Source organism: Mesoplodon bidens (genome assembly GCF_964165515.1).
Source record: "Mesoplodon bidens genome assembly, chromosome: 6".
Lineage (NCBI taxonomy): Eukaryota > Metazoa > Chordata > Mammalia > Artiodactyla > Ziphiidae > Mesoplodon > Mesoplodon bidens.
In genome coordinates this window covers 58526753-58539960 of record NC_138162.1, presented here as the reverse complement: position 1 = coordinate 58539960, position 13208 = coordinate 58526753, and the positions used below count along the sequence as shown (strand labels likewise).

At 37.1% G+C, this 13208-nt stretch overlaps 1 protein-coding gene across 6 annotated transcripts in view; it reads left to right on the top strand.

Annotated features, from left to right (window-relative positions):
- FOCAD (focadhesin) overlaps positions 1-13208 on the top strand; it is a 311561-nt gene that overhangs the window by 212698 nt on the left and 85655 nt on the right. For all 6 annotated transcript variants that reach the window (XR_014016190.1, XM_081238309.1, XM_081238312.1 and 3 more), the window contains one exon: positions 11890-11982. Coding sequence is in view for 5 of the 6 variants with exons in the window: in XM_081238309.1 (XP_081094435.1) it covers positions 11890-11982 (93 nt within the window). In the remaining variant the exon portion in view is untranslated. The remainder of the gene's footprint in view (positions 1-11889; positions 11983-13208) is intronic.

Genomic DNA, 13208 nt, shown 5'->3' with positions numbered 1-13208 from the left:
ATTGTTAAGTATTAATGGAAGCCTAATTTTAAAAGTACCATCAGAAAAGAAACAAAAAAAGTGTTATGTGGAGGTAGCAGAAGACACCTAATAAATTCAGAAAATGGAATCAGAATTTATGAGGTGTACCTTAGATGTGAACAGAGAAAATATTTGGGTTATGATACTTGTTGCTTGTATTTTAGAATGCCTAGAAAATTTCAAGAGATGAGAAAAGATCATAATTTTAGGAGTCAATTGGAAGACACATTAGACAGAATTCTGCCAAATCTATGGTAGGATTTTGTTTGGATTCATTTTCTGCTTGCTATAATTCATTTTTTAAAAAAAGAGATAGAGAATGAGCCATGCAGTTTCCCAGACTATCTAACAACAAATAATAATAATTTTAAGAGCTAGTTAATAAGTGTAACAATTGCAATAATAATAATAGCTAATAACCAGCTCAGATGCTTCAAAATTTGCCATGCATATATTAATTCATTTAATCTCTATATTCACACTGTGAGGTTGGTACTGTTAATGTGCTTGACACAGGTAAGTAGAGGAGCCTGGAAATTGAACCCAGGAAGTAGGATTACCCAGTTCTTGAACTACCATGTACCATCCCAGGGCAATCAGAGAACAATTTTAAAATACCTTTGGTTTTTTTCAGGATGACTCTAGTATTTCCTAAGTCTCCTCCTTTCTTCTAGTATTTCTTTTGTTGCAGTCCCTTTGGTATTTTTCCAGCTGAAGTTTCTTCAGACTTTGCTTTGGTTCCCATCACTGCTCTGTTCTGAGTCTTTTTGTTTTTAAAAAGCCTGTCGTCGTTGTTTCAATCTGTGTATTAATTTACCCATTGACGGACCTTTGGGTTGTTTCTACATTTTCCAGATTATGACTAAAGCTGCTATAAACATCATTATGTTTTCATTTCTTTTGAGTAAATAGCTACCTAAGAATGGGATTGCTGGGTCTTTTGGTGAGTGAATATAAGAAACTACCCGACTGTTTTTCTAATGACTGTCCCATTTTGAGTGCCCACCGGCAACGTAAGGGAATTCTGGTTGCTCTTTCTTCCTTGCCAGTGCTCAATATGGTCAGCTTTTTAAATTTAGCATTTCTCATAGTGGTTAGTGGTTTCCCTTTGTGGTTTTTAATTCGTGGTTTTTTTTTAATGACTGCTGATGTTGAACATCTTTTCATGTATTTATTCACTATTCATATTTTTTCTTCCATAGAGTGTTCTGTTCTTTTGCCCATTTTTAATCCAGGTTTTTTGTTTTCAAATGAGAGTTCTTTATATATTCTGGATATAAGTTTTTTTTTAATTAGAAATGTGTTTTGCACATGTTTTTACCTACTCTGTAACTTGTCTTTTCATTTGTCTTTTGAAGAGAAGAACTTTAGTTTTAAAGAATTTCTCAAGTTTTTCTTTTTATGGTTCTTGCTTTTTTGTCCTACCCCAAGTCTCAAAGTTTTTCTGCTTTTTTAATCCCCGTGTTCTCTTTTTTTAAAAATTTTTTTTAAAAATGAGGTATAATTTATGTACTGTAAAATTCACTCATTTAATGTGTGCAGGTCAGTGGTTTTAGTATATGCACAGAGTTGCATAGCCATCACCACAATCAATTTTAGAATATTTTCATCATAATGAAAAGAAACTCTGTACCCATTAGCAGTCACTCTCCATTTTCCTCACATCCCAGCCTTCAGCAACCACGAATCCACTTTCTTTCTGTGTAGTTTTGCCAGTTTTAGACATTTTATATAAATGGAATCATGCAATATGTGGGTTTTTTGGTATGGTTTTTTTTTTTACTTAGTATAATGTTTTCAAGATTTATATGTACTATAGTATGTATCAGTAGTTCATTCCTTTTTACAGCTGAATAATATTTCATTGTATGAACATATCATATATAGTTTATCCATTCATCACTTGATGGATCGCCTACGTTTTCTTGTAGAAGAAGCTTTATGGTTTAAGATTTACATTTTAGCCTATGATTATTTGAGTTAATTTTTCATAAGGTATGAGTTATACTTGTTGAGTATACTATCCTTTCTTCACCTAGGCACCTTTGTCAAAAAATCATTTGTTCATATATGTATGGGTCTATTTCTGTACTTAATTTTGTTTCATTGTTCTAAGTGTGTAGACCTTCATCAAAACCATACAGTTTCACTACTGTTGCTTTATAATAAGTGTTGAAATCAAGTAATATGAATCTTCCAATTTTGTTTTAAATTTGGCTGGCTTAAGCCCTTTGCTTTTCCACATAAATTTAATTAATTAATTAATTTATTTATTTATTTTGGGCTGTGTTGGGTCTTCGTTTCTGTGCTGTTGGGTCTCTAGTTGTGGCAAATGGGGGCTACTCTTCGTTGAGGTGTGTGGGCTTCTCATTGCAGTGGCTTCTCTTGTTGCAGAGCATGGGCTCTAGGTGCATGTGCTTCAGTAGTTGTGGCGCGCAGGCTCAGTAGTTGTGGTGTGCGGGCTCTAGAGCTCAGGCTCAGTAGTTGTGGCGCGTGGCTTAGTTGTTCCACGGCATGTGGGATCTTCCTGGACCAGGGCTCGAACCCGTGTCCCCTGCATTGGCTGGCAGATTCTTAACCACTGTGCCACCAGGGAAGCCCTCCACATAAATTTTAAAGCAGCTTTGAGAAGCTACAAAAAAAGCCTGCTGTAATTTTGGGTAGAAATGCAAATTGAATTTGTAGATCAATTTGGGAAAGAATTGACATCTTAATAATATTAAGTTTTTCAACCCATACACAAGGTATATTTCTCTATTATCTTAGGTCATGTTTTATTGTTTTCTTTCTACAAATCTTGCACGTATTTTGTTAAATGTAATAAGTATTGCATATCCCTAAGTATTTTTATGCTAGTGCAATTAGACTGTTTTTTGGTTTGTCTTAATTTCCAACTGCTCATTGCTAGAATATAAACATGTTATTGATACTTCTTTATGGCCTTACTAAACCCACTTATATATTCTTGTAGCTTTTTTGTAGATTCTTTTTGTTTTTCATTGTAATGTTGTCTATGAATATAGATTGTCATACTGTTTTTCTCTTGGATCTGTATGCCTTTGATTTCTTTTTCTTGCCTGATTGCACTGTGTAGGACCCTTTGGTGTGGTTGAATAGCAGTGGTGAGAGCAGAAATTCTTATCTTGTTAACAGTCTTGGGGAAAACATTCAGTGTCTTAACATTAAATATGATGTTATATTTAGTTTATTTTAGTGTAGAGATTTTGTAGATATCCTGTATTAGGTTGATGAAGTTTCCTTTTGTTCCTAAATTGCTAAGGGTGTTTATTACAAATAGATGTTGAATTTTGTCAAATGTTTTTTCCCTACATTTATTGAAATGATTGTATACTTTTTTGGTTTGTTGATATGATGAATTATTTTGATTGATTTTCTAATGTGAACCAAATCTGCATTCCTAGGATAAACTCTACTTGATTATAATGAAGTATCCTATTTATTTATTGCTGAATTTGATTTGCTAATAATATTTTGGTAAGGATTTTTGCATCTTTGCACCTATGAAGGGTGTGGTTCTGTAGTTTCTGTAGTACCTTTGCCTGATGTGTTATCAGGATAATGCTATCCTAATAAATAATTTTTCCTAAAATGGGCAGTAGAATTTTCTAGTGAAAATTCTGGGCTTGGAGTTTTCTTTAGGAATGTTTGTAACTATGAATTCAATTTATTTAATGCATGAAACTATTTATCCATCTATCCCTACTAATCCTGAAGGGGGGATTTGGGTGGCCCAGCATACATGACAATTAGTGTGTCTCTCTCCTTTTTTAAAGTGTAAATTTTATAAAATCAGGGAATTTGTTTTGGTCATGTGTCGTTCCAGTGCTTAGTATTCCTGGCACATAGTAGACACTTTGTAAATGATTTTAATCCTTTTGAAACTTGGATGTGTCCTGTACTTTATATGTGCATTTAGTGGGATCATTTCCTTTTTCCAGAAATGTTGCTATTAAATTGATGGTGAATCTAATAATTGTTCAGGTCTTACTAAGAAGTGACATTATTGTCATTTGAACAAGCTATTATATACTGTTGGTGTTGTTATTCATTTATATGGCTTAGCCTCCCCTCTCTGCCAAAGGTTACATATACCTATAGGATATTCTATGGCTCTAATGCATACAACTATAGATGGGTGAGTGAGTGAATGAATGGATAAAAGAACTTGGTTTTGAATGTCCCAGTGTTCTGCTCTTCATATTTTGAAGTGTATTTTGCTTTTTGTAATTGTCAATATTTCTCAATAACTGTGTTAGTTAAATCAAGTATTTTCAGTGTCATGGAGAACTAGCTATTTAATCTGTGATGAATTCTTTTGGAAAGCATTATATCCCCTTTTTCCTATAAACTGTTTTTGTTTTTCACTGACTTTTCTTAAAATGAAACTCTCCCACGTTATACTTTCAGAAGGTTCACAGATCTAAGTCTGATTGGGGTTTGACCTGACCTACCAGGAGCAGTTCTGTATAATCACTGTCCTGTTTAGATTTCTCTAAAACTGAAGTGCCCTCTCTCTCTTTGCTCCTTTGAACAGGGGACAACCAGGGGTCATTTCAGATCTACTAGGGCTTCTCCAAGCTCAAGTGACTGTCCTCTTCTGCCCTGACTTATAACTACTTCTCATCCTGAGACTAACTTGGCTCCTGTTGATGAGGAAGCTGAAGGTGAATGACAGTTTCTTTCCCTGAAAGTTGCTGACTGTCTTGTCATCCTTTGGCATTTCTAACTCTGACATGATACTCTCACCTAAATTGGATGATACTGATTTGTCCCTGGATGAGAATGGCAGCCTTGCTTCATTATTTCCTCCATCTTTGGGCACATGCAAATTTTCCTGCTCCTGCTGCTACCCAACCATAGTTATGCCTCAGCATTAGGTAATGAGCTCTTTTTCATTTTTATTTCATAGACGCCGTTATCAGGCTTATTGGCAGCACTACTCTGAATGAAATCTTTTTTCTTCTTTCTTTCTTTTGAAATTGATCATCATTTGATTTGTTTTACCTTATAAATTAATTTTTTTCTTCTGCCTTCTTTACAGTTTTTCCCTAGATACCCAAAAGTACATGTGATATAACCCATCATTTGCCCTTTTCTTTCAGTTCCTTCTTTATTTAAAAACATATTTCTTATGAAAAACATGGAGTATGTTAGCATTCATGCAATATGAAACAATTAGATGAAAATTTTGAATAATAATTGTGGGAAGTGGTATCTGTGCTTATTACACATTCCCCTTAGAAAACACTGTGAAAAGTATTGTTTGCTGTATTTTAGAAACTCCATAATTACCATGTGATGTGAGTTGTTATGGTAACAGGGTTTTCCCCCTTCCTATTAAATAACAGAGTAAATGGTTGCTTGAGATGTGATTGAATTGTCAGCTTTCAAGCTAATGTTATCCTCATGGGAAGGGGGAGTGGGGGGAGAGGGGAAGAGAGAGATAGACTGAGCTGGAGAGAGAATGAGGGAGGGATGGAGGTAGGGTGGAAGGAGAGAGAGAGTTTTAAGTGTCCAGAAAGCACCTACAAAGTGATGAGTGTCATTTTACTTTAAAAATGTGTCCTCTATAAGCCTTCCCTTCTCGTCTTCCATCACTATTTGTCAGGGGACAGGAATAACAGAAAATTTATACTGTGCAAACAAGATTACTCTTGACAGACAACTGAAGCCTATGATTTCTTATTTATAAACAGTGGGACATTGAGTGGCTTTGGGGGTCTCTAACACTAAGTACAAATGGTTTTTCTTCTGGGAATGTGGGAGGAGTGTGTGTATGTCACAGACCAAATGTAGTAGCTCACTATTCGTGTGTCTGGGTAGCAACTGAAGTTAAATACTTTTATTCTTTTGATAATAATATATACATCTGGGAAAGATGAATATGCCTTACTTTGTGAGATTGAGGTTTTAAAATCAATAACAAACACTTTACCTGTTGATTTTTATGTGCTGCTCTACCTTATCCCATTCTAGTTTTACAGTCAAACAGCCTCACCAAAGCTTGTCTTACTTGATTTAAATTATTTATTGAAGTGCTGTTAAAATGGGTATTTTCTTATAAATGAATAATTGTATTTGTTAAGATCACTCAAGAGGCAGAAAACATTACCAAATTTCTGGGCAGTATATTCTGAACAGTAAATTATGTAATTAGGTAGCCATGTAGTTCCTTCAAGAAAAACACGCATCAGTGAGGAAACAACATCTCCTTTTTCATTCTGTCTTCTGACATTCCCGCTACATTTATGAATTGTGTTTCTAAGCAGGATATTTCTGTTGAGCGAGTATTTCACGTATATGTCATTAGAACTTGTATGATACAAATTAAAAAGTTTCGTTAGGAAATTTCAAAATACAAAGTTTATAATACCCGCTTTAAAATTTCGCCTTGTCAGTCACTGTGTTTTTAATCTGGAATGAAACATTTCCCAGCCAGAACATTTTGGACATGTTCTATAAAATTTCAAATAACTGTATCCTCAACAACTTGTGTTTGTGTTTAGCCGTGCCTACTAAAAAAAGTTTTCTAACATTGTGTTTTTACACATCATAACTTTCTGTGATTACTTGTTTATGACAGTGTGGCTTTCACATGACTAGATTTTGCCTTAAAGCGAACACTGTACGTTTAATTGGTTAAACTCAGCAGGTACTTAAGTGAACACTTAAGTGTGAGATTACTGTTGTGGGTTTCATGGGAGGGATTCCGGGATGAATAGGATATGATCTCTGCCCTTGGGATTGTATGAGATTAAGGTGCATGAACAAATAGTCTAAGATGGAATCTGTTGAGTATAACAGGAGAGGCATATAGTGTACTTCCAAGCATAGGGATGGGAGAAATTATTTCAGAAAGTTAGAGGTGAGAGAAAGACTGGGCATTAAAAGCAGCAGAAGCAATCAGTGAATGCAGAGGTCTTGTAGAGTATAGGACAGTCTTGGGAATTGGTTTATAACCCAGATCAACCAGAATACAGGTTAAATGAAGGAGAGGAGCAGAAAATCAAGTGGGGAAATTGGATGAGGATCTTAACCAGCAGGGCAGCAGAGTTCTCACATAACAACAAATACTTTCTTTTTTTTTTTTTTTTCTTTTTTTTGCCGCTATGAGTGGCATGTGGGATCTTAGTTCTCTGACCAGGGATCGAACCCGCCAGGGAGGTTCCTACAACAAATTATTTCTTAATTTGATTCTAAAATATTTTGGACATAGCACAAAAGAATTTGGACTTTATTCTTTAATGAACCATCAAAGGTTTTTGTAAAGAAGTTCTGAGTTAATGTAATAGTAGCAACACCATTCAGGATGTATTAGAAGGAGGAAAGATTTTAGGCTGTTAAGAGATCAGTTAGGTGGCCTCAGTAATCAAGGCAGGAATTAGGACTCACCCAGTGAGAAAGTAGAGACAAACATAGTAAACATTTTAGAGGTAGAGATGACAGTTGAGTTGGGGGCAAGGGAGAAGTCCAGGATAAATCAGAAATTTCAAACCTGGTGATTGTAATATTGATGGGGTAATATTGATAGGAAAAGGAAAGATAAGAGGAAGAGTGGATTTTGAATGATGATGACAAAGAAGTATACAGAGGGTATTAGATGGTGGGAGGTGAATGTTTGAGAAGTGTATGTTCTAAAAGTAGCCATTTTCAAACTATGTATTTTAAATTTTATTTTATTGAGTTACATGCATACAGTAGGTTTCTCCCCTTTTAGTATATAGTTCTATGAATTTTGAGACATGAACACATTTGTCTAATCAGTACCACAGTCACGATGAGAGCAGTTCTATCACCCGAAAATCCCCCCATGCTCCTTTGTAGTCAGCTCCTGCCCCGCTCCCCCATCTCCTGACAACCACTGATCTCTTTTATGTCCCTCTAGTTAAAACTGTGTTTTAAAGAGTACTAGGGACCACACAAAGTAGACTCAGATGATCAAGAGGGCTGAATGCCAAGCCCTCAGCCTTTATCCTTACTTCATTTACACAAATTTTGCTTCTCTGTTTTCTGTTTTATATATTGGCATTTTACTTAATAATTGGGGTGGGCTGGAAAAATTACGCAGCTCAATACTCGACAACTTTTATTCTACAGTGTTACTGCTACCACTCGAGCCACCATTATCTCTTACCTGGATTTTTGCAGGAGCCTCTGAGTAGATTTCTCTGCTTTGACCTTTGCCCGCTACAGTCTGTTCTCAACAGAGCAGTCAGCATGATCCTTTTACAATGTAGATTAGATTGTGTCATTTTTCTCAAAGCCTTATAATGGCTCCCCCTTTAGTAAGAGTAAAGGCAAGTCCTGAGAAGTGACCTAGAAGGCCCTGCTTTCTCCTGTTAATTCTCCAGCCTTCTCTTTTTACACTCTCCTCTTTGCTTACTCTATCTGTGCTAGTTACCCTGGCCTCCCTTCTGTTCCTAAAACAGGTCAGCCACGTGCTCACTTTAGGGACCTTTGCCTTACCTTGTGTTTTTTTTTTTTAATTGAGGTAAAATTCACATAACATCAAACTAACCGTTTTAAAGCTTAAAGTGTACAATCCAGTGGTATTTAGTACATTCACAGTGTGCAACCTTCACCTCTGTCTAGTTTTGAAACATTTTCATCACCCTTAGATGAGACCATGTATGCATTAAACATTCCCTCCCACTTCTTCCTCTCCCTACCTCCTCGCCACCCCTGGAAACCACTAACTTGCTTTCTCTCTCTATGGATTTACCTATTCTGGACATTTAATATAAATGGAATCATATAACATGTGACCTTTCGTGTCCGGCTTCTTTGACTTTCACATAATGTTTTCAAGGTGCATCCACATTGTAGCATGCGTTAGTATTTCATTCCTTTTTATGGCCAAATAATATTCCATTGTGGATTTATCATATTTTGTTTATCCATTTATTCATTCATGAACATTTGGGTTATTTCTGCCTTGCGACTACTGTGAAAGTGCTGCTTGAGCTTTCACGTACAGTATTTGTTTAAATATGTCGTTTCAGTTCTGTTTGGTACATACCTAGGAGTGGAATTGCTGGGTCATTTGGTAATTCTATGTTTAACTTTTTGAGGAACCACCAAACTGTTTTCCACAGCAGCTGAACCATTTTACGTTCCCACCAGTTCTTCATCTCCTTCAAGTTTTCACTCAGGCTTCATCTTCTCAACGAGATACCCTGACCACCCTATTTAGTCCTGTGACCTGCTCCTGTCCCCACTCTTGCCTTATTATCCTTCTTTTCCCCCTTTACCCTACTTGCGTATTTCCCTAACGTAGTCTCTTTTTTAGGCACGTGCAGTAATGTTTCATTATACTTAGTACTACCTCTTACACATAGAAACTCTTACTCTATCCTAAGTCATAGAAGCTGCTCACCTCAGCAGTCCATTAGACACCTGTTATTCACGGCAAGGGTATACATAGTTAGCCTTAGAAAAACTATTTCGTGTGTTAATTAAAACCTGGTGCACAGTGGTTGAGAACCCTGCTTTATCATCTGTTGAATAACAGGGTTGAAACTTCATGACTGGAATTAGTTTGTTGCTTGGGCTTCCTTCAAAGCCATCTCACCAGTATAGCAAATTATACTTGATTTTCATACTTTAATAATGCAAATTATGTTTTTCAGCCTAGCAACATGAACCTCTATGGGGTGACTGAACACATCCTAAAATGTGTTTTTGTTAAACATGGTCAAGGAAGTCTTTTCTGCCTGTAACGTAACTGGAGAGTAAGGGCATGGCTATGTTTAAGCTGTTTCTCTAAGTCTCTCTTCTGTAAGGGAAAGAGCAAGAAAGTGCATTTTTAAAGAGATTTAGTCACAGCTAACTCCACAGAACGATAAGACTAGGTGTAATCTCATAAAACCTGGGGAGTTCAGGCAGGTGTCTAGGCTCAAGCATGACTACTTCCCTGCACCCACCTTCAGATGTGGTCTGAACAACAGCAAGAGGGTTAGCTTTAGTCAGTTTACAGTCTCCCTGTAAATAGGTTTCCTGGTATGACAGTCTTTGTTCTTAGAAGCACAGCATTTGATTTGCTCATGTTCCTTTACATTTTTTCATATTACTTTCTTTTTTTTAACTCAAGTTTAAGAAGCCAGTTGAGATCGTTGTCTTTCCAAGAACATCCAGTGCTCTTTTTGCCAATTTGCTGAGACTGTGGATATTCTCAGTTGTGCAATGATGTCCATGGATTATGTGGCAGCAAAATTTTAAAATATTTAAAATATTTTGAGGTTCTGAAGTAAGAGATAAGAGTTTTGGTTGTGGTGTTTGTATCCTTTCAGTGAAATCCAGGTCTCAAAATGGAACTTAAAGATAATTAATGTATTTTTTGAAAAGGGTAGGAAAAAGCTAAAGGGAAGTCCCCACATTTTGGAAACAGAGAGCAAGGTCAAGGACTAATTAATGCCTCCACAGCTTCCTGGATAACAAGAGAAGAAGCAGGAATTGGTAGGTCCCTTCCTTCAAGGAGTTTTGTTAACATGTTGACAAGGCTTCCCCTACCCTACTCAATAGAGTGAGTACTTAATCAGAAAAGCAAGAAATCTGACTAATTTTTTTTAAGGTTCATTTCATGATCTGAGTATCTTTTTCATACAGTTTGAGTATCTACTTTTTAAAAAAGAAGCAGTGGGATGAGGAGTGCTAGACTGAAGACAGACTGATCTGTTTCCATAGATGCTTCATAATTTTGCCTTATAATCTATTTGTGTACATTTCTGACTCTCCCTGCGCATTTCTGAACTCTGTGCAGATACTGATCGATTTATAATCCTCACATCCTTCCAGAGTCCCTTGCGTATAGTAGGCCCACACTAAGACTGGGATTAAAGAAAATACCAGAAGCCATGGAAACCAACTGTATTCAGAGAGGCTGTTCTCTTCCCCATCACAAAGTCCTTGAGAAAATTAATTCCTATAATACAGTAAAATCTCTTTAAACACTGTAGTTTTCATGTAGTTATCATGATTCTGGGGTAATTATGTGGAAATTTGTTCTTTTTATGTGTTTGTTTTTGTTTTTTGTCTGTAAGACACAGACTAAAGTTTCCGTTGTTTGAGTTTAGATGAGATGAGTTACAGGAAACATGAAATGTGATGCACTGTGACTATTTTTTCTTGAGTGATCTTTCTTTAACAGAAGCAGACCTGGGAAGATTTGTCACAAGATAGCAGTATACTAATAGGTAGAAACAGAAATGACTATGAAAACCAGATGTTTTGTCTGGGCCTGTCTTCAGAAACAGGATTTCAGTGTTGGCATATATCATTTTTCTCTTGTTTACCCACACTGATTAAAGGGCATTTATCTAGTGGTGTGCTCAATTGCTGTGTGCCGGACTCATTTGCATGCTCTTAACATCCTGGTTTCTACACAACATGATATTTCTGTTGGCAATTTAAGTTTATTACTTCAGAAACTGTCATATTGGAAGTCCAAGATGTGAGCAATATTTATTTTTATTTAAAATTACTAGGGGGATTTGTTAGACAATACCTAGTTTCCTGACATTGGCAAGAGGCTTTACAGAGTTTCCCCCTGATTTTCGAGGACATATTTGTATTACACATACATCTTAACTTGTTATTGTAAGATTTTATTTGCTTTAATTTAGAAAATTCCAGGCTTACTGTATTTTGTCTTTACAGGACTCTAAACTCCTCTCCTTTGAAAATATCCGAAAGATCTTATTTGTGGTTCTGATCCTAGACTGATTTGGTTTGTTTTAGAATCCAGACCATAGAAATGAAGGGAAAGAGAGAATTGATGATACAGTTTTCATTTTATTCTGTTTTAATACTGTGCAGCCTAACTTATGTCATGGTACATTTTTCCCACAGGTTCACATCCAGCTTTCTGAGTGGCACCGTGCAATTTTTCTCCCACAGGCCTGGCTCGCATATATGACTCGTGCTTATCATGCCATTTTACAGGTAATGAAACCATGGGGTAGCTTGCTCTAGGGCGTGTCTCTTTCTTAAGGTTTACTACAAATACGTATTTAGTGTAAGAGCACTTAGGAAAATAGCACTATCAAAAAGGCAACGGTGGGCTTCCCTGGTGGCGCAGTGGTTGAGAGTCCGCCTGCTGGTGCAGGGGATGTGGGTTCGTGCCCTGGTCCGGGAAGATCCCACACGCCGCGGAGCGGCTGGGCCCGTGAGCCACAGCCGCTGAGCCTGCGCATCCGGAGCCTATGCTCTGCAACGGAAGAGGCCACAACAGTGAGAGGCCCGCGTACCGCAAAAAAAAAAAAAAAGGCAACGGTTATTTTTGCTCATAAAAGAATGTGAGGCATGCATATATAACTGAACTTAAATTTTAAATGTGATGCCCGCCCCCCGCCATATGTGTGTTCCATCCAGAGCTGCCTCTTGAGCGCTCCTCTCCGATGTCCTGCTGCTCTGTGAACGCCTCTCATTGTCCCAGATGACCGCCGTGGCTGTCCCACAGCACCTCAATTTGAGCGTGTCCCAAACTGAGCTCATCATTTCATCCTGTACCTGCGCCCTCTCGAGCTGGACTTGCTTTTACATCTCCAGCTTCGTCTCTTAACCCTTCCCCTGAATTTTCGGCCTTGCTCAATTTCTTTGTTTTCCCAAACTCAGCATGTCTTCCCTAACCTCTTGGCTTTTACCTACACTGTTCCTTCTGTTGCAGGCACTGCCATTCCCTCTCTGCCTTTTCAAGGCTGGTTTTGCAGCTTTTCCCTTTTTCTTAATTCCAGGAGTAAGTTTCACTTTGTATTTATAGTTGTCATAGTCATGAAAGGGGCACATGTTGGAATGGCAAATTTCTACTTGTTTTTTTACATGGTTTTATCTGTGTGCCTTCCCTCTCTGTGTGCCTCCTTAGAACCCGTGCTTCCCTTTTCAAAGCACTTATCACCCTAGTTATATGTCTGGGGCCTCCCTCCAGTTGGCTCTGTTCCTTAAAGCCAGAAGCTGTGTTTTCCTCTCTGTCCCGTCTCTAGGACCTGACATGGTGTCTAAAACATAGTTAGTGCTCACTAAATAAATGAATTACACTCAATTTGACTTCTTTTATTCCAGTAATATTATAAGTTATAGCTTGTGAGTTTTAAAATTAGAAATAATTTTTAATCAGTTTGGGAATATATGAACATTTAATAGCATAAGGAAAAAACTACGAACTCAATCCT